A 24,976-nucleotide genomic window follows, 5' to 3' on the forward strand; every position below is an offset into this window, starting at 1 on the left:
AGACACAGGGAGGTGAGGGTGCGGGACGCCATGACAGCAACTGGAGGCGAGGGTGCGGGACGCCATGACAGCAACTGGAGGCGAGGGTGCGGGACGCCACGACAGCAACTGGAGGCGAGGGTGCGGGACGCCATGACAGCAACTGGAGGCGAGGGTGCGGGACGCCACGACAGCAACTGGAGGCGAGGGTGCGGGACGCCACGACAGCAACTGGAGGCGAGGGTGCGGGACGCCACGACAGCAACTGGAGGCGAGGGTGCGGGACGCCACGACAGCAACTGGAGGCGAGGGTGCGGGACGCCACGACAGCAACTGGAGGCGAGGGTGCGGGACGCCACGACAGCAACTGGAGGCGAGGGTGCGGGACGCCACGACAGCAACTGGAGGCGAGGGTGCGGGACGCCACGACAGCAACTGGAGGCGAGGGTGCGGGACGCCACGACAGCAACTGGAGGCGAGGGTGCGGGACGCCATGACTGTTACAGGAGGCGAGGGTGCAGACGCCATGACTGTTTACAGGAGGCGAGGGTGCGGGACGCCATGACTGTTTACAGGAGGCGAGGGTGCAGACGCCATGACTGTTTACAGGAGGCGAGGGTGCAGACGCCATGACTGTTTACAGGAGGCGAGGGTGCAGACGCCATGACTGTTTACAGGAGGCGAGGGTGCAGACGCCATGACTGTTTACAGGAGGCGAGGGTGCAGACGCCATGGCTGTTACAGGAGGCGAGGGTGCAGACGCCATGACTGTTACAGGAGGCGAGGGTGCAGACGCCATGACTGTTACAGGAGGCGAGGGTGCAGACGCCATGGCTGTTACAGGAGGCGAGGGTGCAGACACCATGACTGTTACAGGAGGCGAGGGTGCAGACGCCATTCATTAAGGGGGTAATGCAGTCACCCGTCCCCCCGCTGTCCTGTGACACCTCTATACCTTCTGTATTCCCCTGTACTACAGATAAGGGGTAACAATGTCACCTGTCCCCCGCTGTCCTGTGACACCCCTATACCTGCTGTATTCCCCTGTACTACAGATAAGGGGTAACACTGTCACCTGTCCCGCCGCTGTCCTGTGACACCCCTATAGCTGCTGTACTCCGCTGTCCTACAGATAAGGGGTAACACTGTCACCCAACCCCTGCTGTCCTGTGACACCCCTATACCTGCTGTATTCCCCTGTCCTACAGATAAGGGGTAACACTGTCACCCGTCCCCCCGCTGTCCTGTGACACCCCTATACCTGCTGTATTCCCCTGTCCTACAGATAACGGGTAACACTGTCACCTGTCCCCCCGCTGTCCTGTGACACCCCTATACCTGCTGTATTCCCCTGTCCTACAGATAACGGGTAATACTGTCAACCGTCCCCCCGCTGTCCTGTGACACCCCTATACCTGCTGTATTCCCCTGTACTACAGATAAGGGGTAACACTGTCACCTGTCCCCCGCTGTCCTGTGACACCCCTATACCTGCTGTATTCCCCTGTACTACAGATAAGGGGTAACACTGTCACCCGTCCCCCCCTGTCCTGTGACACCCCTATACCTGCTGTATTCCCCTATCCTACCGATAAGGGGTAACACAGTCACTGTCCCCCGCTGTCCTGTGACACCCCTTACACCTGCTGTATTCCCCTGTCCTACAGATAAGGGGTAACGCTGTCACCCATTCTCCTGTTGTCCTGTGACACCCCTATACCTGCTGTATTCCCCAGTCCTACAGATAATGAGATTTATGTCTTACCTGGTAAATCTTTCTTCGAGGACATCAGGGGCCACAGCGTTACAGTGGGTAGTGGGAGAGAGCACCAGACCCCTAGAGGTTAAACTTGAACTGCCTCCCAGGAAGCCGGGCTCCTCCCCTCCTCTACCCCGCCTCCAGCGCCAGGAAGCTGTTTTTTTAACAAGCCAAGGCAGGAGACAAGATAGAAGGAAGAGAAGCACCGCACAGAAACACATTCTGAAACATGTTAGTACCCTCAACCGAGGGACAATATAACAAAATCGTAACTTAACCGTAACGGAAGTAAAGCAGGCGCGGCAGGGAGGGATCCCTGTGGCCCCTGATGTCCTCGAAGAAAGAGATTTACCAGGTAAGACATAAATCTAATTTTCTCCTTCGGGAGACATCAGGGTCCACAGCGTTACAGTGGGACGTCCTAAAGCAGCCACCTAGGGGTGGGGACGCGCCTGTGCCGCAGCCAACACACTCTGGCCGAAGGCCGAGTCCTGGGAGGCAAACATGTCAAAAATGCAAGACAGTATTGGTGGACGACCAAGTCGCCGCCCTGCAAACTTGTTCAACTGTAGCACCGCCCCTAACAGCCCAGGACACCCCCACAGACCTAACGGAATGTGCCCGAATCCCCACCGGAACCAGGAGGGAGGCTTCCAAATATGCCTGCCAGAGCGAATCCAGCGGGCAGTAGTTTGCGTAGAGGCCGGCCACCCTCTCATCTGAAAGCCATAAGAGTACAAAGAGAGAGAGAGAGTCTAACTAGTGCAATGGCCCAGAACGGCGCACATACTGTAGATGCGCCACAGCCGGACAACGTCCAAGGAGAACCAAGCAGTAGAAACCTCGTACTGACTTCATGTTGGAACAATAATGTCCTGGTTGACAGGAAAGCTGGACATCACCTAAGGCAGGTGAGAGAGAGAGAGGACGGTACAAAGAACCACCCGGTCATAACGAAAGACCAAGAATAAAGGACTTACAGGATGGAGCTGACGGGTCAGAGACTCCCCTGGCCAAAGCTATCGCCAACAAGAAAATGATCTACCAGGTGAGTCAACACCGGTTCACCTACCGCAAGGGCCCAAAAGGTGGGCCCTGAAGCCGACAGTACTAGAGAGATCCCATGGGGCAACCGGGTAACAAAGGGAGGCTGGATATGCAAGACACCCTGCAGGAATGTGCAGACATCCGTTGACAGGGCCACCCGTCGACAGAACCAGATGTACAAGGCCGAAATCTGAACCTTTAAAGATGATAAATGCAACCCAGCCTCCAGGCCCTTCTGCAAAAAGGACAGAACCCTAAGCCAGGTAGTGAGTCCCGGAAATTGAAGCGTAGAGCTTGACACCAGGAAAGATAAGCCCTCCATATGCAATGGTACACCCCCGTCTAGGAAGGTTTCCTCACCTTGAGCATGGTGGGGATCACTCTTGAGTGAAAGCCGCTGGGTCTTAACCCGGAGGTCTCAACAGCCCCCCTGTCAATGCCAGGTGCCTCAAGGCCAAGTGTTAGACGTGGACCCTGAGAGAGCAGGCCTGTGCATAGTGGTAAGTGAATAGGAGGAGCTACTGACAGATCCGAAACCCAGATCCGTCTGGGCCACGGTGGAGCAACCAGGATCAATGTGTCCTCCTCCGGCATCCGCTTGCGAGTAATTCGCAAGAGGAGTAAGAATGGCGGAAATGCGCCATCAACGTGCTGTCCTCCGGCATCTGATTGCGAGTCATTCGCAAGAGGAGTAAGTATGGCGGAAATGCGCCATCAACGTGCTGTCCTCCGGCATCTGCTTGCGAGTCATTCGCAGGAGGAGTAAGTATGGGGGAAATGCGCCATCAACATGCCGTCCTCCGGCATAAGGTTGCGAGTTATTCGCAAGAGAAAGAATGGCGGAAATGCGCCATCAGTGTGGCCGGCCACGGGGCAGACAGGGCTTCCACAAGGCAAGCCCCCCCGGGTCATCCGCCCAGTGGAGATATGTGGTTATAGCGAGAGGGCAACAAGGCCACCTCGGTTAGGCTCCAACATGGTACCAGCATTTGAAACACCTCCTTATGGAGGGTCAAGTCGCCGGCATCCAGGGTCTGACGGCCGAGGAAGACCGTTACCCAAGATAGGACTCCCAGTATAAAGATTGCAGAAAGAACAGGGATCCTCTTCTTTAGCCCCTGAAAGATGCAGGATGGTTCTGTAATTGCTGGCTGACAGCGAGTGCCACCTTGGTGGTTAACATAAGCCACCCGTGTCGCAATGTCCGACTGAACCTGCACTGGGCGATCCCTAAGTCAGGGTTCAGAGTCAAGACTGTCCTCAGTTCGAGGACGATGATGGAGAGCTGGGCCTACAGAGTGGTCCAGATACACTGGAATGACCTTTGACAAGTGACCTCCCCCTAAACATGGAGACTAGCCTCCGTGGTAAGGAGTGTCCACTGGTGGATCCCGAAAGGCCATCCCTGTAGTGAAGTTCTGCCCCGAAGCCACCCTGAAAGGGAGAGAGGCACTGTTGTGTGAACTTCTGGGGCCGGGTATTGTGGTAGGGTCCCAAACCCCTGGAGAGAATCCTTCCCTGTAGAGGGCGGGAACGGAACTAAGCCTATTCTGCCAATGCGAAGGCCGACACCACAAACCGTAGGGGCCCCCCATGCAGGCATGCACAGACACCCGCCAGGGGGAGAAGAGATGGCTGATCCTGGACTGTAGGGCAGATGGCAATCCCCCAGAAGGGATATCCGCTGCCAAACAGTATCTAATGGCTCGGTCCCGAATAAGAAGGAACCCTCAAAAGGGTTTTAGAGTTCGGGCCTTCCAAGAGCGCAGACCCCCGTAGGTGTGTGCAGCCCAGAGCCGCCACCCCCATGGTAAAGTGTCCCCGATACTTAATAGAAGGCAACAGGTTTTCCTCAGATACCGGTCAGCTGCAAGAGGAGTTGCTCACTTTGTTTATCAATTAATTTTTAAAATTAATCACAGTTGAAATAAGATACTCCCTTTTGTCATAGGATCTAAGGTTGTCCTGTACGAGGTCTCTAAGTATAGGAGACACCTCTTTATAAATTCCATTGCTGGTTGGAAATCAGTATCAAATTAAAGGTACACACACTAAAATTTAAAATAAATAAATTTATTTAATGTCACCTAATGTCACGAGGTAATACAGTATTCACTAATGTAAAGATATTTCACTGAAAATTTCTACAATCTGTTCCTAAGGAACTTTGGTTCACCATCACGTAGCTCTCCTTCTTCTCCTTTTTCTTCTTTTATGCTCCCACTTTGTGGGTCGCATACCTATCATAGGTGTTGTTCTAAAAACTTTCTTAAACAAATTTATGGGTCCGTCATTGAAGCAATTTTAATGAAAAGTTTTTAAAAATTAAATGTTTGTATTTGTAGACACAAAATTGTTCCCCTGATGAAGTCTGTGTAAGACGAAACGCGTCGGGACGTTTCTGTACATCGTGTCTTGAATATATTTCTGAAAATAAAGTGATTGGAAGATTTACCCTGAGTGCTTCATTGGAGATCGGACCTCCATATTTATGGACTTTTATTAACCTTGGCGCCATTCCACAACTGGGTGTTATATATATATATATATATTCAGAGCCCTGACCACATCTAGAAGGTGTTCCTGCTGGGATAAATTTTCTGATGTAAAGGCCGGTACCACTATCTCTTGATTCAGGTGGAACCTGGAAACAACCTTAGGAAGGTGTGACGGTTTGGTTCTCAGGACCACCCTGTCCGCATGGAAGATAAGGAAGGGAGGTTTCCAAGTCAGGGCCGAAAGATCAGAGACCCTCCTAGCAGATTAAATTGCCAGGAGGAAAACTGTTTTTACAGTAAGCCACTTAAGGACCACTGAGTGTAAGGGTTCAAAAGGTGGCTTGGTCAATGCCTGTAACACTAGCGTAAGGTCCCAAGGCATGGTAGGAGGAGTATATGGTGGCTGTACATGTAGTACTCCCTGAAAGAAAGTGCAGACATCTGGTAGAAGCGCAATTTTCCTTTGGAACCAGACCGATAGGGCTGAAACTTGGACTTTCAATGATGCCAGCCTGTAGGAAAGCCAAAATTCTGGCCATTTTGAAGACTTTGGGATTGTACTTTCTGGAAGTACACCAAGAGAAGAAAGTGTGCCAAATCCGGTAGTAGATTCTGGACGATGACGGTTTACGTGCCTGGATCATAGTCCTAGCCACTCTAGAGGAAAAACCTTTCTGTTTCAGTAAGGTAGTTTCAAGCGCCATGCCGTCAAAGACAGATGCTGAGGGTCCGGGTGTAGACAGGGACCCTGGGACAACAGATCCTTCCAAGATGGCAATGGAATGTGTGGCTGGTGCGACATTTGTTGCAGGTCCACAAACCAAGGCCTGCGTGGCCAATATGGGGCTATCAATATCAGATTCCCGCGTTCCACTTTGAATTTCCTGATGATCCTTGGGATCATGTTGACTGGAGGAAATACGTACGGGAGATGAAATCTCCATGGAACTGTCAGAACGTCTGTGAAGTCGGCTAGAGGATCTCTTGTCCTGGATCCGAACCTTTCCACTTTGCGGTTGTGTCTGGACGCCATGAGATCCACGTCCGGCACGCCCCAACTGTCTGTCAGAGTGGCAAAGACCTCTGGGTGGAGAGACCACTCCCACGGATGAATGTCCTGACGGCTCAGGAAGTCTGCTTCCCAGTTCAGGACACCCGGGATGAAGACAGCTGAGAGTGCCGGAAGATTTTGTTCCGCCCACAAAAGAATTCTGGAAACTTCCTGTAGGGCCGCCACACTGCGGGTGCCCCCTTGGCGGTTTATGTACGCCACCGTCGTGGCGTTGTCGGAGCGAATCTGTACTGGTCTGTCCTGAAGCAGGTCCCTTGCTCCGACCAGAGCGTTGTACGCTGCCCTCAATTCCAGGACGTTGATGGACAGTCTGGATTCCTGCACTGTCCATACGCCTTGCAAGGACTGGGATCCTACTACCGCTCCCCAGCCTCGCAAGCTGGCGTCGGTTGTGAGGACCAGCCATTCGGCGAACAAGAATGGTCGGCCTGTTGACAGGTGCTGCATTTGTAGCCACCACTGGAGGGATTCCCGGTCTTCCTGTGTCAGTTGAAAGGAGGTAGTCCTGATATAATGGGTCAGGCCGTCCCACCTCTTCAATATGAAACTCTGAAGAGGGCGAGAGTGGAACTGGGCCCACTCGACCATGTCGAAAGTGGATACCATCCGGCCTAGGATTTTTATCGCCCAGTGAACTTTGGGCTGGAGAGGAATTTGCGAATGTGCTGCTGTAAGGCAGCACTTTTGTCCGCTGGAAGAAAGAGCCGGAGGGCCTTGGTGTCCAGAAGAGCTCCCAGGTGCAGCATGCGTTGCGATGGAATCAGGGTGGACTTTTCCCAGTTTAGGAGCCACTCCTGTTGCACCTGCAGACAACAATTGCAACTTTACAGGACCGTAAAGTTGCAATTGTTGTCTGCAGGTGCAACAGGAGGATTTCTGGCGATTTCGCCACCAACAAGAGGTCGTCTAAGTAAGGGAATACCCGAATGCCCTGCTGGTGTAGGAGGGAAGCCATTACCGCCATGATCTTCGTGAAGATCCTTGGGGCAGTAGCCAGTTCAAAAGGCAGAGCCCTGAATTGAAAGTGCCTGTTTAGGATCGCGAACCTCAGGTACTGTTGGTGAGCTGGGAGGATGGGGACATGTAGGTATGCATCCCGGATGTCCAGGGATACCATGTAATCTCCAGCCTCCAGCGCCAGAATTATTGACCTCAACGTTTCCATTCTGAACTTGGACACTCTGACTGACTTGTTTAGCGCCTTTAAGTTCAGAATGGGTCTGAATGTCCCGTTTTGCTTTGGGACCAGGAAGAGCCTTCTGGTGGGCAGGTACTGGGACAATAACCTGAGACCGTAGCAGGGACTGCAATATTCTTTGCAGGTGGTCTGCTTTTACAGGGTCGTGTGGAAGGCCTGTGCAAAAGAACTTTTTGGGTGGTGTCCTTTTGAAGGATATGGAGTAGCCCCGAGACACCACTTCCCTTACCCAGGCGTCCTTTGTTTTGGACAGCCACTGTTGGGATAATAGAAGAAGTCTGCCTCCCACCTGGGTCTCTCCCTGCGGGAGGCCCATCCCATCATGCAGAAGGTTTGTCAGGCTTGTTTGGGGCCTGTCTAGCGGCTCAAGCCTGCTTTGGTTTTGCCTTACCAGGTTTACGTGAGGGGAAAGGCTTTGTAAAAGGTTGACCTCTGGCCTTTCCTTGTGGGCGAAAGGACCGAAAGGCAGGTCTAGACTTTTGAGGAAGGGCCGTTGGGAGACATGCAGTTTTAGCTGCAGCCAGAGAGGCTACTATTTTATTTAGTTCCTCTCCAAAGAGTGTTTCACCCTTAAAGGGTAGTAACTCCAGGGTCTTTTTGGACTCTAAATCCACTTTCCAAGGCCGGAGCCAGATGATGCGGCATGCTAAAACAGAACTAGCTGAAGCCTTGGCTGCTAGTGTGCCAGCATCCGACATGGCGTCCATTATATAGGAAGCTGCTTGTTTAATATGGAGGATACACAGTTTAGCATCCTCAGATGCGTCCTGTGTAAGCTCGTCCTCCAAGGTCTGAACCCACAGGAGAACAGCTTTAGCTGCCCAAGTAGCCGCTATAGTAGGCCTTTGAACTGCGCCAGTGTAGGAAAACGTGGCCTTAAGAGCCTGTTCCAGGCGCCTGTCAGTTTGGTCCCCAAGATTGGACCCAGATGAAACAGGCAGCACCGATCTTTTGTCTTTGCGACAGGTTCAGGCTCCTCAGGGTCATATAATAAAACCTCTTTAATAGCATGTATCAGGGATGCCACGTCAGGAGTCTCTGCCTGAGCAGCAGGAGTATCCATGGGCATGGGATCATCCTGATCATCATCTAAATTGATGTCGTCACCTGCATTGTCGACATCATCCCCCCCCATCGCCACCATCGTCAGTATCAGTGTCATCCCATGTATCTGCCAGCAACGGAGTTAACAGGGATCTACTGGGCTGTACGGTCTGGGGCAGCAGCTTTTAGCCACCGTAGTCTGTTGCAATGTCTGCACCGTGGTCGACAGAGCATCCACCCAAGGTGGAGGGGGCTGGACTACAGGGGGAGCAATAGTGGCGGGCAGGCGATCCACAAGAGTACCCAGCAATTGTTGGAAGGCTGCCCATGGGGGTTGTTGTACCGTGGCAGTGGACTGTGTAGGGGATATGCAGTTGACACACAGGCCATCCTGAACAACATCCATATCAGACAGGCCTGCAGCACAGCCCTTGCAGGACAAGAGCTGAGGGGATTCTGTCTGCTGACGCCCTCGTTTAGACATGGTGTAAAACACACTGACAAGGAGAGCTGACAGTGCACAATAGGATAATTCACTAAGGAAAACCTAGAGTGATATCACTGAGTGTTGTGACCAATGAGGTATTGCCTCATTGCCTCAATATTAGAGATGAAGAGACAGATCACTTGACAGTGCTTGACGGCGGTGAGCAGCCTCAGCCGCAAAGCGGCTTCTGCCGCCGAGGCGGCAGATTTAAAAATAAAAATTAGAAAATAAAAATAGCTTTCTGGGGTTACCTCAATAAGGTAACCCCCGTGGATATAAGGGTGCGTCTGCTTCCTGCAGGCACCAAACAAAAACTGACTAGATGAGCCTGGACTGTAGGGGAGAGGACCCGGGCATCCTGGGAAATCTTTAAAAGCTTCGCTGATTCGTGCCTCGGACCCCCTGGACCCACCTACAACCCCGATGTCCCCTGTGGGACCCATGGACCCTGAAAAGGAAACCCAGAGTACACCTAAGGAGGTTCCCAAAGGTGTAGGCGGCTCAGCGGGGTCATTTAGGGCAAGGACCTCTTAGACAGCTGAGATGAAGGCCGGCACCTCAAGACGAGGAGTTGGATTGACCTCATAACAGGCCCCCCATCGACAATACCGTCGTCAACGGCCCCCTCTAGACAATCCTATTTCTAGGTGTCCTCATTTCTGTCTCTGCTGACGGAGGAGTATGGACAACGTGGGTATCCACAACCTGCGGGTACAGAACGCTTCCCCTGTGCATGGGGCCACAACCGCCAAGGTTGGACAGGGAAGCACCCACTCAAGGGGGTTCCACCCTGAGGATGATGCTAGTCCAAGGCTGCAGGGGCGGTGTAGATGAGAGCTTTGTCTACTAGCTGCACCGTCAACGGAGTAAAGAACTTGGGCCAAGCAGGCTCCTGAGAGGAGGCTGTAGCTGTAGGCATCGCCCACGCATTGTAGCAGCTTGCGTATAAGCTTTACTCAATCATGGGGGCCGAAGGCCAGCTTCACAGGATGTACCAGATATCAGCGCCAGAGCCCCAGGGACTTCCCTGGAAGGTATTGCAGTATTATTGCACTGTGAACCGGCAGCTAAAGGCACCGTGAACACAACATACTATTGACAAGCAGGAATAGTGTTAATACAGTACACAATATACAGCAAGCATACAAGGCAAACAATGCCATAAAATAGGCAGGACGCCTATATGGCACCGCCAACACATCATACTCCTGTGAAAGCTACGCACAGTACCCAGTAAGCTTGTACTAAGCACATATTGCAATGATATAGGCAGGCAGCCTATATGGTGCCGATAACACAGCGTACCTGTGTGTACTAGGCATGTACTACTTGTACTAGGCATACATTGCAGTGACGTAGACATTTAGCCTATATGGTGCCGATAACACAGCGTACCTGTGTGTACTAGGCATGTACTACTTGTACTAGGCATACATTGCAGTGACGTAGACATTTAGCCTATATGGTACAGATAACACAGCATACCTGTGTGTACTAGGCATGTACTACTTGTACTAGGCATACATTGCAGTGACGTAGACATTTAGCCTATATGGTGCCGATAACACAGCATACCTGTGTGTACTAGGCATGTACTACTTGTACTAGGCATACATTGCAGTGACGTAGACATTTAGCCTATATGGTGCCGATAACACAGCATACCTGTGTGTACTAGGCATGTACTACTTGTACTAGGCATACATTGCAGTGACGTAGACATTTAGCCTATATGGTACAGATAACACAGCATACCTGTGTGTACTAGGCACGTACTACTTGTACTAGGCATACATTGCAGTGACGTAGACATTTAGCCTATATGGTACAGATAACACAGCGTACCTGTGTGTACTAGGCATGTACTACTTGTACTAGGCATACATTGCAGTGACGTAGACATTTAGCCTATATGGTACAGATAACACAGCATACCTGTGTGTACTAGGCATGTACTACTTGTACTAGGCATACATTGCAGTGACGTAGACATTTAGCCTATATGGTGCCGATAACACAGCATACCTGTGTGTACTAGGCATGTACTACTTGTATTAGGCATACATTGCAGTGACGTAGACATTTAGCCTATATGGTACAGATAACACAGCATACCTGTGTGTACTAGGCATGTACTACTTGTACTAGGCATACATTGCAGTGACATAGACATTTAGCCTATATGGTACAGATAACACAGCGTACCTGTGTGTACTAGGCATACATTGCAGTGACGTAGACATTTAGCCTATATGGTACAGATAACACAGCATACCTGTGTGTACTAGGCATGTACTACTTGTACTAGGCCTACAGTGACAGACATTTAGCCTATATGGTACAGATAACACAGCATACCTGTGTGTACTAGGCACGTACTACTTGTACTAGGCATACATTGCAGTGACGTAGACATTTAGCCTATATGGTACAGATAACACAGCATACCTGTGTGTACTAGGCATGTACTACTTGTACTAGGCCTACAGTGACATAGACATTTAGCCTATATGGTACAGATAACACAGCATACCTGTGTGTACTAGGCACGTACTACTTGTACTAGGCATACATTGCAGTGACGTAGACATTTAGCCTATATGGTACAGATAACACAGCATACCTGTGTGTACTAGGCATGTACTACTTGTACTAGGCCTACAGTGACAGACATTTAGCCTATATGGTACAGATAACACAGCATACCTGTGTGTACTAGGCACGTACTACTTGTACTAGGCATACATTGCAGTGACGTAGACATTTAGCCTATATGGTACAGATAACACAGCATACCTGTGTGTACTAGGCATGTACTACTTGTACTAGGCCTACAGTGACATAGACATTTAGCCTATATGGTACAGATAACACAGCATACCTGTGTGTACTAGGCATGTACTACTTGTACTAGGCCTACAGTGACAGACATTTAGCCTATATGGTACAGATAACACAGCATACCTGTGTGTACTAGGCATGTACTACTTGTACTAGGCATACATTGCAGTGACGTAGACATTTAGCCTATATGGTACAGATAACACAGCATACCTGTGTGTACTAGGCATGTACTACTTGTACTAGGCCTACAGTGACATAGACATTTAGCCTATATGGTACAGATAACACAGCATACCTGTGTGTACTAGGCACGTACTACTTGTACTAGGCATACATTGCAGTGACGTAGACATTTAGCCTATATGGTACAGATAACACAGCATACCTGTGTGTACTAGGCATGTACTACTTGTACTAGGCCTACAGTGACAGACATTTAGCCTATATGGTACAGATAACACAGCATACCTGTGTGTACTAGGCACGTACTACTTGTACTAGGCATACATTGCAGTGACGTAGACATTTAGCCTATATGGTACAGATAACACAGCATACCTGTGTGTACTAGGCATGTACTACTTGTACTAGGCCTACAGTGACATAGACATTTAGCCTATATGGTACAGATAACACAGCATACCTGTGTGTACTAGGCACGTACTACTTGTACTAGGCATACATTGCAGTGACGTAGACATTTAGCCTATATGGTACAGATAACACAGCATACCTGTGTGTACTAGGCATGTACTACTTGTACTAGGCATACATTGCAGTGACGTAGACATTTAGCCTATATGGTACAGATAACACAGCATACCTGTGTGTACTAGGCATGTACTACTTGTACTAGGCATACATTGCAGTGACAGACATTTAGCCTATATGGTGCCGATAACACAGCATACCTGTGTGTACTAGGCATGTACTACTTGTACTAGGCATACATTGCAGTGACGTAGACATTTAGCCTATATGGTACAGATAACACAGCATACCTGTGTGTACTAGGCATGTACTACTTGTACTAGGCATACATTGCAGTGACGTAGACATTTAGCCTATATGGTGCCGATAACACAGTATACCTGTGTGTACTAGGCATGTACTACTTGTACTAGGCATACATTGCAGTGACGTAGACATTTAGCCTATATGGTGCCGATAACACAGTATACCTGTGTGTACTAGGCACGTACTACTTGTACTAGGCATACATTGCAGTGACGTAGACATTTAGCCTATATGGTACAGATAACACAGCATACCTGTGTGTACTAGGCATGTACTACTTGTACTAGGCATACATTGCAGTGACAGACATTTAGCCTATATGGTGCCGATAACACAGCATACCTGTGTGTACTAGGCATGTACTACTTGTACTAGGCATACATTGCAGTGACGTAGACATTTAGCCTATATGGTGCCGATAACACAGCATACCTGTGTGTACTAGGCATGTACTACTTGTACTAGGCATACATTGCAGTGACGTAGACATTTAGCCTATATGGTACAGATAACACAGCATACCTGTGTGTACTAGGCATGTACTACTTGTACTAGGCATACATTGCAGTGACAGACATTTAGCCTATATGGTGCCGATAACACAGCATACCTGTGTGTACTAGGCACGTACTACTTGTACTAGGCCTACATTGCAGTGACGTAGACATTTAGCCTATATGGTACAGATAACACAGCATACCTGTGTGTACTAGGCATGTACTACTTGTACTAGGCATACATTGCAGTGACGTAGACATTTAGCCTATATGGTACAGATAACACAGCGTACCTGTGTGTACTAGGCATGTACTACTTGTACTAGGCAAACATTGCAGTGACGTAGACATTCAGCCTATATGGTACAGATAGCACAGCATACCTGTGTGTACTAGGCATGTACTACTTGTACTAGGCATACATTGCAGTGACGTAGACATTTAGCCTATATGGTACAGATAACACAGCATACCTGTGTGTACTAGGCATGTACTACTTGTACTAGGCATACATTGCAGTATTTAGCCTATATGGTACCGGTAATACAGTATACCTGTGTGTACTAGGCACGTACTACTTGTACTAGGCATACATTGCAGTGACGTAGACATTTAGCCTATATGGTACAGATAACACAGCATACCTGTGTGTACTAGGCACGTACTACTTGTACTAGGTATACATTGCAGTGACGTAGACATTTAGCCTATATGGTGCCGATAACACAGCATACCTGTGTGTACTAGGCATGTACTACTTGTACTAGGCATACATTGCAGTGACGTAGACATTTAGCCTATATGGTACAGATAACACAGCGTACCTGTGTGTACTAGGCACGTACTACTTGTACTAGGCATACATTGCAGTGACGTAGACATTTAGCCTATATGGTGCCGATAACACAGCATACCTGTGTGTACTAGGCACGTACTACTTGTACTAGGCATACATTGCAGTGACGTAGACATTTAGCCTATATGGTACAGATAACACAGCATACCTGTGTGTACTAGGCATGTACTACTTGTACTAGGCATACATTGCAGTGACGTAGACATTTAGCCTATATGGTGCCGATAACACAGCGTACCTGTGTGTACTAGGCATGTACTACTTGTACTAGGCCTACATTGCAGTGACGTAGACATTTAGCCTATATGGTGCCGATAACACAGCATACCTGTGTGTACTAGGCATGTACTACTTGTACTAGGCATACATTGCAGTGACGTAGACATTTAGCCTATATGGTACAGATAACACAGCGTACCTGTGTGTACTAGGCATGTACTACTTGTACTAGGCCTACATTGCAGTGACGTAGACATTTAGCCTATATGGTACAGATAACACAGCGTACCTGTATGTACTAGGCATGTACTACTTGTACTAGGCATACATTGCAGTGACGTAGACATTTAGCCTATATGGTACCGATAACACAGCGTACCTGTGTGTACTAGGCATGTACTACTTGTACTAGGCATACATTGCAGTGACGTAGACATTTAGCCTATATGGTACAGATAACACAGCGTACCTGTGTGTACTAGGCATGTACTACTTGTACTAGGCATACATTGCAGTGACGTAGACATTTAGCCTATATGGTACAGATAACACAGCATACCTGTGTGTACTAGGCATGTACTACTTGTACTAGGCATACATTGCAGTGACGTAGACATTTAGCCTATATGGTACAGATAACACAGCATACCTGTGTGTACTAGGCATGTACTACTTGTACTAGGCATACATTGCAGTGACGTAGACATTTAGCCTATATGGTACAGATAACACAGCATACCTGTGTGTACTAGGCATGTACTACTTGTACTAGGCATACGTTGCAGTGACGTAGACATTTAGCCTATATGGTACAGATAACACAGCGTACCTGGGTGTACTAGGCATGTACTACTTGTACTAGGCATACATTGCAGTGACGTAGACATTTAGCCTATATGGTACAGATAACACAGCGTACCTGTGTGTACTAGGCATGTACTACTTGTACTAGGCATACATTGCAGTGACGTAGACATTTAGCCTATATGGTGCCGATAACACAGCATACCTGTGTGTACTAGGCACGTACTACTTGTACTAGGCATACATTGCAGTGACGTAGACATTTAGCCTATATGGTACAGATAACACAGCGTACCTGTGTGTACTAGGCACGTACTACTTGTACTAGGCATACATTGCAGTGACGTAGACATTTAGCCTATATGGTACAGATAACACAGCGTACCTGTGTGTACTAGGCACGTACTACTTGTACTAGGCATACATTGCAGTGACGTAGACATTTAGCCTATATGGTACAGATAACACAGCGTACCTGTGTGTACTAGGCATGTACTACTTGTACTAGGCATACATTGCAGTGACGTAGACATTTAGCCTATATGGTACAGATAACACAGCGTACCTGTGTGTACTAGGCATGTACTACTTGTACTAGGCATACATTGCAGTGACGTAGACATTTAGCCTATATGGTACAGATAACACAGCGTACCTGTGTGTACTAGGCATGTAATACTTGTACTATGCATACATTGCAGTGACAGACATTTAGCCTATATGGTGCCGATAACACAGCATACCTGTGTGTACTAGGCATGTACTACTTGTACTAGGCATACATTGCAGTGACGTAGACATTTAGCCTATATGGTACAGATAACACAGCATACCTGTGTGTACTAGGCATGTACTACTTGTACTAGGCATACATTGCAGTGACGTAGACATTTAGCCTATATGGTACAGATAACACAGCATACCTGTGTGTACTGGGCATGTACTACTTGTACTAGGCATACATTGCAGTGACGTAGACATTTAGCCTATATGGTACAGATAACACAGCGTACCTGTGTGTACTAGGCATGTACTACTTGTACTAGGCATATATTGCAGTGACGTAGACATTTAGCCTATATGGTGCCGATAACACAGCGTACCTGTGTGTACTAGGCATGTACTACTTGTACTAGGCATACGTTGCAGTGACGTAGACATTTAGCCTATATGGTACAGATAACACAGCGTACCTGTGTGTACTAGGCATGTACTACTTGTACTAGGCATACATTGCAGTGACAGACATTTAGCCTATATGGTGCCGATAACACAGCGTACCTGTGTGTACTAGGCATGTACTACTTGTACTAGGCATACATTGCAGTGACGTAGACATTTAGCCTATATGGTACAGATAACACAGCGTACCTGTATGTACTAGGCGTGTACTACTTGTACTAGGCATACATTGCAGTGACGTAGACATTTAGCCTATATGGTGCCGATAACACAGCATACCTGTGTGTACTAGGTATGTACTACTTGTACTAGGCATACATTGCAGTGACGTAGACATTTAGCCTATAAGGTGCCGATAACACAGCGTACCTGTGTGTACTAGGCATGTACTACTTGTACTAGGCATACATTGCAGTGACGTAGACATTTAGCCTATATGGTACAGATAACACAGCGTACCTGTGTGTACTAGGCATGTACTACTTGTACTAGGCATACATTGCAGTGACGTAGACATTTAGCCTATATGGTACAGATAACACAGCATACCTGTGTGTACTAGGCATGTACTACTTGTACTAGGCATACATTGCAGTGACGTAGACATTTAGCCTATATGGTACAGATAACACAGCGTACCTGTGTGTACTAGGCATGTACTACTTGTACTAGGCATATATTGCAGTGACGTAGACATTTAGCCTATATGGTACAGATAACACAGCATACCTGTGTGTACTAGGCATGTACTACTTGTACTAGGCATACAGTGACGTAGACATTTAGCCTATATGGTACAGATAACACAGCGTACCTGTGTGTACTAGGCATGTACTACTTGTACTAGGCATACATTGCAGTGACGTAGACATTTAGCCTATATGGTGCCGATAACACAGCGTACCTGTGTGTACTAGGCATGTACTAATTGTACTAGGCATACATTGCAGTGACGTAGACATTTAGCCTATATGGTACAGCTAACACAGCATACCTGTGTGTACTAGGCATGTACTACTTGTACTAGGCATACATTGCAGTGACGTAGACATTTAGCCTATATGGTACAGATAACACAGCGTACCTGTGTGTACTAGGCATGTACTACTTGTACTAGGCCTACATTGCAGTGACGTAGACATTCAGCCTATATGGTACCGATAACACAGCATACCTGTGTGTACTAGGCATGTACTACTTGTACTAGGCCTACATTGCAGTGACGTAGACATTTAGCCTATATGGTACAGATAACACAGCGTACCTGTGTGTACTAGGCATGTACTACTTGTACTAGGCATACATTGCAGTGACGTAGACATTTAGCCTATATGGTACAGATAACACAGCATACCTGTGTGTACTAGGCATGTACTACTTGTACTAGGCATACATTGCAGTGACGTAGACATTTAGCCTATATGGTACAGATAACACAGCGTACCTGTGTGTACTAGGCATGTACTACTTGTACTAGGCATACATTGCAGTGACGTAGACATTTAGCCTATATGGTACAGATAACACAGCATACCTGTGTGTACTAGGCATGTACTACTTGTACTAGGCATACATTGCAGTGACGTAGACATTTAGCCTATATGGTACAGATAACACAGCGTACCTGTGTGTACTAGGCATGTACTACTTGTACTAGGCATACATTGCAGTGACGTAGACATTTAGCCTATATGGTACAGATAACACAGCATACCTGTGTGTACTAGGCACGTACTACTTGTACTAGGCATACATTGCAGTGACGTAGACATTTAGCCTATATGGTGCCGATAACACAGCATACCTGTGTGTACTAGGCATGTACTACTTGTACTAGGCATACATTGCAGTGACGTAGACATTTAGCCTATATGGTACAGATAACACAGCGTACCTGTGTGTACTAGGCATGTACTACTTGTACTAGGCATACATTGCAGTGACGTAGACATTTAGCCTATATGGTACAGATAACACAGCGTACCTGTGTGTACTAGGCATGTACTACTTGTACTAGGCATACATTGCAGTGACGTAGACATTTAGCCTATATGGTGCCGATAACACAGCATACCTGTGTGTACTAGGCACGTACTACTTGTACTAGGCATACATTGCAGTGACAGACATTTAGCCTATATGGTACAGATAACACAGCATACCTGTGTGTACTAGGCATGTACTACTTGTACTAGGCATACATTGCAGTGACGTAGACATTTAGCCTATATGGTACAGATAACACAGCATACCTGTGTGTACTGGGCATGTACTACTTGTACTAGGCATACATTGCAGTGACGTAGACATTTAGCCTATATGGTACAGATAACACAGCGTACCTGTGTGTACTAGGCATGTACTACTTGTACTAGGCCTACATTGCAGTGACGTAGACATTTAGCCTATATGGTACAGATAACACAGCGTACCTGTATGTACTAGGCATGTACTACTTGTACTAGGCATACATTGCAGTGACGTAGACATTTAGCCTATATGGTACAGATAACACAGCATACCTGTGTGTACTAGGCATGTACTACTTGTACTAGGCATACATTGCAGTGACAGACATTTAGCCTATATGGTACAGATAACACAGCATACCTGTGTGTACTAGGCATGTACTACTTGTACTAGGCCTACATTGCAGTGACGTAGACATTTAGCCTAAATGGTACAGATAACACAGCATACCTGTGTGTACTAGGCATGTACTACTTGTACTAGGCATACATTGCAGTGACGTAGACATTTAGCCTATATGGTGCAGATAACACAGCATACCTGTGTGTACTAGGCAAGTACTACTTGTACTAGGCATACATTGCAGTGACGTAGACATTTAGCCTATATGGTACAGATAACACAGCATACCTGTGTGTACTAGGCATGTACTACTTGTACTAGGCATACATTGCAGTGACGTAGACATTTAGCCTATATGGAACCGATAACACAGCATACCTGTGTGTACTAGGCATGTACTACTTGTACTAGGCATACATTGCAGTGACAGACATTTAGCCTATATGGTACAGATAACACAGCATACCTGTGTGTACTAGGCATGTACTACTTGTACTAGGCATACATTGCAGTGACAGACATTTAGCCTATATGGTACAGATAACACAGCATACCTGTGTGTACTAGGCATGTACTACTTGTACTAGGCCTACAGTGACGTAGACATTTAGCCTATATGGTACAGATAACACAGCATACCTGTGTGTACTAGGCACGTACTACTTGTACTAGGCATACATTGCAGTGACGTAGACATTTAGCCTATATGGTGCCGATAACACAGCATACCTGTGTGTACTAGGCATGTACTACTTGTACTAGGCATACATTGCAGTGACGTAGACATTTAGCCTATATGGTACAGATAACACAGCATACCTGTGTGTACTAGGCATGTACTACTTGTACTAGGCATACATTGCAGTGACGTAGACATTTAGCCTATATGGAACCGATAACACAGCATACCTGTGTGTACTAGGCATGTACTACTTGTACTAGGCATACATTGCAGTGACAGACATTTAGCCTATATGGTACAGATAACACAGCATACCTGTGTGTACTAGGCATGTACTACTTGTACTAGGCATACATTGCAGTGACAGACATTTAGCCTATATGGTACAGATAACACAGCATACCTGTGTGTACTAGGCATGTACTACTTGTACTAGGCCTACAGTGACATAGACATTTAGCCTATATGGTACAGATAACACAGCATACCTGTGTGTACTAGGCATGTACTACTTGTACTAGGCATACATTGCAGTGACAGACATTTAGCCTATATGGTACAGATAACACAGCGTACCTGTGTGTACTAGGCATGTACTACTTGTACTAGGCATACATTGCAGTGACAGACATTTAGCCTATATGGTACAGATAACACAGCGTACCTGTGTGTACTAGGCATGTACTACTTGTACTAGGCATACATTGCAGTGACGTAGACATTTAGCCTATATGGTGCCGATAACACAGCATACCTGTGTGTACTAGGCGTGTACTACTTGTACTAGGCATACATTGCAGTGACGTAGACATTTAGCCTATATGGTACAGATAACACAGCATACCTGTGTGTACTAGGCATGTACTACTTGTACTAGGCATACATTGCAGTGACGTAGACATTTAGCCTATATGGTACAGATAACACAGCATACCTGTGTGTACTAGGCATGTACTACTTGTACTAGGCATACAGTGACGTAGACATTTAGCCTATATGGTACAGATAACACAGCGTACCTGTGTGTACTAGGCATGTACTACTTGTACTAGGCATACATTGCAGTGACGTAGACATTTAGCCTATATGGTACAGATAACACAGCATACCTGTGTGTACTAGGCATGTACTACTTGTACTAGGCATACATTGCAGTGACGCAGACATTTAGCCTATATGGTGCCGATAACACAGCATACCTGTGTGTACTAGGCGTGTACTACTTGTACTAGGCATACATTGCAGTGACGTAGACATTTAGCCTATATGGTACAGATAACACAGCATACCTGTGTGTACTAGGCATGTACTACTTGTACTAGGCATACATTGCAGTGACGTAGACATTTAGCCTATATGGTACAGATAACACAGCATACCTGTGTGTACTAGGCATGTACTACTTGTACTAGGCATACATTGCAGTGACGTAGACATTTAGCCTATATGGTACAGATAACACAGCGTACCTGTGTGTACTAGGCATGTACTACTTGTACTAGGCATACATTGCAGTGACAGACATTTAGCCTATATGGTACAGATAACACAGCGTACCTGTATGTACTAGGCATGTACTACTTGTACTAGGCATACATTGCAGTGACAGACATTTAGCCTATATGGTACAGATAACACAGCGTACCTGTGTGTAATAGGCATGTACTACTTGTACTAGGCATACATTGCAGTGACGTAGACATTTAGCCTATATGGTACAGATAACACAGCATACCTGTGTGTACTAGGCGTGTACTACTTGTACCAGGCATACATTGCAGTGACGTAGACATTTAGCCTATATGGTACAGATAACACAGCGTACCTGTGTGTACTAGGCATGTACTACTTGTACTAGGCATACATTGCAGTGACGTAGACATTTAGCCTATATGGTGCCGATAACACAGCATACCTGTATGTACTAGGCATGTACTACTTGTACTAGGCATACATTGCAGTGATGTAGACATTTAGCCTATATGGTACAGATAACACAGCGTACCTGTGTGTACTAGGCATGTACTACTTGTACTAGGCATACATTGCAGTGACGTAGACATTTAGCCTATATGGTACAGATAACACAGCATACCTGTGTGTACTAGGCGTGTACTACTTGTACCAGGCATACATTGCAGTGACGTAGACATTTAGCCTATATGGTACAGATAACACAGCATACCTGTGTGTACTAGGCATGTACTACTTGTACTAGGCATACATTGCAGTGACGTAGACATTTAGCCTATATGGTACAGATAACATAGCATACCTGTGTGTACTAGGCACGTACTACTTGTACTAGGCATACATTGCAGTGACGTAGACATTTAGCCTATATGGTACAGATAACACAGCGTACCTGTGTGTACTAGGCATGTACTACTTGTACTAGGCATACATTGCAGTGACGTAGACATTTAGCCTATATGGTACAGATAACACAGCATACCTGTGTGTACTAGGCACGTACTACTTGTACTAGGCATACATTGCAGTGACAGACATTTAGCCTATATGGTACAGATAACACAGCATACCTGTGTGTACTAGGCATGTACTACTTGTACTAGGCCTACATTGCAGTGACGTAGACATTTAGCCTATATGTTACAGATAACACAGCGTACCTGTGTGTACTAGGCATGTACTACTTGTACTAGGCATACATTGCAGTGACAGACATTTAGCCTATATGGTACAGATAACACAGCATACCTGTGTGTACTAGGCATGTACTACTTGTACTAGGCCTACATTGCAGTGACGTAGACATTTAGCCTATATGTTACAGATAACACAGCGTACCTGTGTGTACTAGGCATGTACTACTTGTACTAGGCCTACATTGCAGTGACGTAGACATTTAGCCTATATGGTACAGATAACACAACATACCTGTGTGTACTAGGCATGTACTACTTGTACTAGGCATACAGTGACGTAGACATTTAGCCTATATGGTACAGATAACACAGCATACCTGTGTGTACTAGGCATGTACTACTTGTACTAGGCATACATTGCAGTGACGTAGACATTTAGCCTATATGGTACAGATAACACAGCATACCTGTGTGTACTAGGCACGTACTACTTGTACTAGGCATACATTGCAGTGACAGACATTTAGCCTATTTGGTACCGATAACACAGTATACCTGTGTGTACTAGGCATGTACTACTTGTACTAGGCATACATTGCAGTGACAGACATTTAGCCTATATGGTACTGATAACACAGCATACCTGTGTGTACTAGGCATGTACTACTTGTACTAGGCATACATTGCAGTGACGTAGACATTTAGCCTATATGGTACAGATAACACAGCATACCTGTGTGTACTGGGCATGTACTACTTGTACTAGGCATACATTGCAGTGACGTAGACATTTAGCCTATATGGTACAGATAACACAGCATACCTGTGTGTACTAGGCATGTACTACTTGTACTAGGCATACATTGCAGTGACAGACATTTAGCCTATATGGTACAGATAACACAGCGTACCTGTGTGTACTAGGCATGTACTACTTGTACTAGGCATACAGTGACGTAGACATTTAGCCTATATGGTACAGATAACACAGCATACCTGTGTGTACTGGGCATGTACTACTTGTACTAGGCATACATTGCAGTGACGTAGACATTTAGCCTATATGGTACAGATAACACAGCATACCTGTGTGTACTAGGCATGTACTACTTGTACTAGGCATACATTGCAGTGACAGACATTTAGCCTATATGGTACAGATAACACAGCGTACCTGTGTGTACTAGGCATGTACTACTTGTACTAGGCATACAGTGACGTAGACATTTAGCCTATATGGTACAGATAACACAGCATACCTGTGTGTACTGGGCATGTACTACTTGTACTAGGCATACATTGCAGTGACAGACATTTAGCCTATATGGTACAGATAACACAGCATACCTGTGTGTACTAGGCATGTACTACTTGTACTAGGCATACATTGCAGTGACGTAGACATTTAGCCTATATGGTACAGATAACACAGCATACCTGTGTGTACTAGGCATGTACTACTTGTACTAGGCCTACATTGCAGTGACGTAGACATTTAGCCTATATGTTACAGATAACACAGCGTACCTGTGTGTACTAGGCATGTACTACTTGTACTAGGCCTACATTGCAGTGACGTAGACATTTAGCCTATATGGTACAGATAACACAGCGTACCTGTGTGTACTAGGCATGTACTACTTGTACTAGGCATACATTGCAGTGACGTAGACATTTAGCCTATATGGTACAGATAACACAGCGTACCTGTATGTACTAGGCATGTACTACTTGTACTAGGCATACATTGCAGTGACGTAGACATTTAGCCTATATGGTACAGATAACACAGCGTACCTGTGTGTACTAGGCATGTACTACTTGTACTAGGCCTACATTGCAGTGACGTAGACATTTAGCCTATATGGTACAGATAACACAGCGTACCTGTGTGTACTAGGCATGTACTACTTGTACTAGGCATACATTGCAGTGACGTAGACATTTAGCCTATATGGTACAGATAACACAGCGTACCTGTGTGTACTAGGCACGTACTACTTGTACTAGGCATACATTGCAGTGACAGACATTTAGCCTATATGTTACAGATAACACAGCGTACCTGTGTGTACTAGGCATGTACTACTTGTACTAGGCCTACATTGCAGTGACGTAGACATTTAGCCTATATGGTACAGATAACACAGCGTACCTGTGTGTACTAGGCATGTACTACTTGTACTAGGCATACATTGCAGTGACGTAGACATTTAGCCTATATGGTACAGATAACACAGCGTACCTGTATGTACTAGGCATGTACTACTTGTACTAGGCATACATTGCAGTGACGTAGACATTTAGCCTATATGGTACAGATAACACAGCGTACCTGTGTGTACTAGGCACGTACTACTTGTACTAGGCATACATTGCAGTGACAGACATTTAGCCTATATGGTACAGATAACACAGCATACCTGTGTGTACTAGGCATGTACTACTTGTACTAGGCATACATTGCAGTGACAGACATTTAGCCTATATGGTACAGATAACACAGCATACCTGTGTGTACTAGGCATGTACTACTTGTACTAGGCCTACATTGCAGTGACGTAGACATTTAGCCTATATGTTACAGATA

The 24,976-nt window shown here is 46.5% G+C and overlaps 2 protein-coding genes across 3 annotated transcripts in view; both read right to left on the minus strand.

The window, feature by feature from the left end:
- Window positions 1-24,976, minus strand: part of NRBP1 (nuclear receptor binding protein 1) — a 106,043-nt gene that overhangs the window by 21,382 nt on the left and 59,685 nt on the right. The window lies entirely within an intron of this gene.
- Window positions 2-7,144, minus strand: LOC146064941 (uncharacterized). 2 transcript variants are annotated; one of them, XM_083178985.1, is made up of 2 exons: window positions 1,700-7,144; window positions 2-1,163 (listed from the first exon to the last, which is right to left on the minus strand). In XM_083178985.1, exon 1 carries the CDS (start codon window positions 6,759-6,761, stop codon window positions 5,613-5,615), a length of 1,149 nt encoding a protein of 382 aa, XP_083035111.1. In that variant the 5' UTR covers window positions 6,762-7,144; the 3' UTR covers window positions 2-1,163; window positions 1,700-5,612. The 2 variants fall into 2 exon arrangements, with proteins under 2 accessions (XP_083035111.1, XP_083035110.1); XM_083178984.1 differs by having other exon boundaries at window positions 2-934; window positions 1,011-7,144.

Source organism: Crinia signifera, chromosome 3 (assembly GCF_055691185.1).
Source record: "Crinia signifera chromosome 3, ASM5569118v1, whole genome shotgun sequence".
In the NCBI taxonomy this organism is placed as follows: domain Eukaryota; kingdom Metazoa; phylum Chordata; class Amphibia; order Anura; family Myobatrachidae; genus Crinia; species Crinia signifera.

Bases quoted from the DNA above. Each gene is read 5' to 3' on its own strand.
- LOC146064941 (XM_083178985.1), bottom strand. From the start codon at position 6,761: ATGGCTGGTCCTCACAACCGACGCCAGCTTGCGAGGCTGGGGAGCGGT.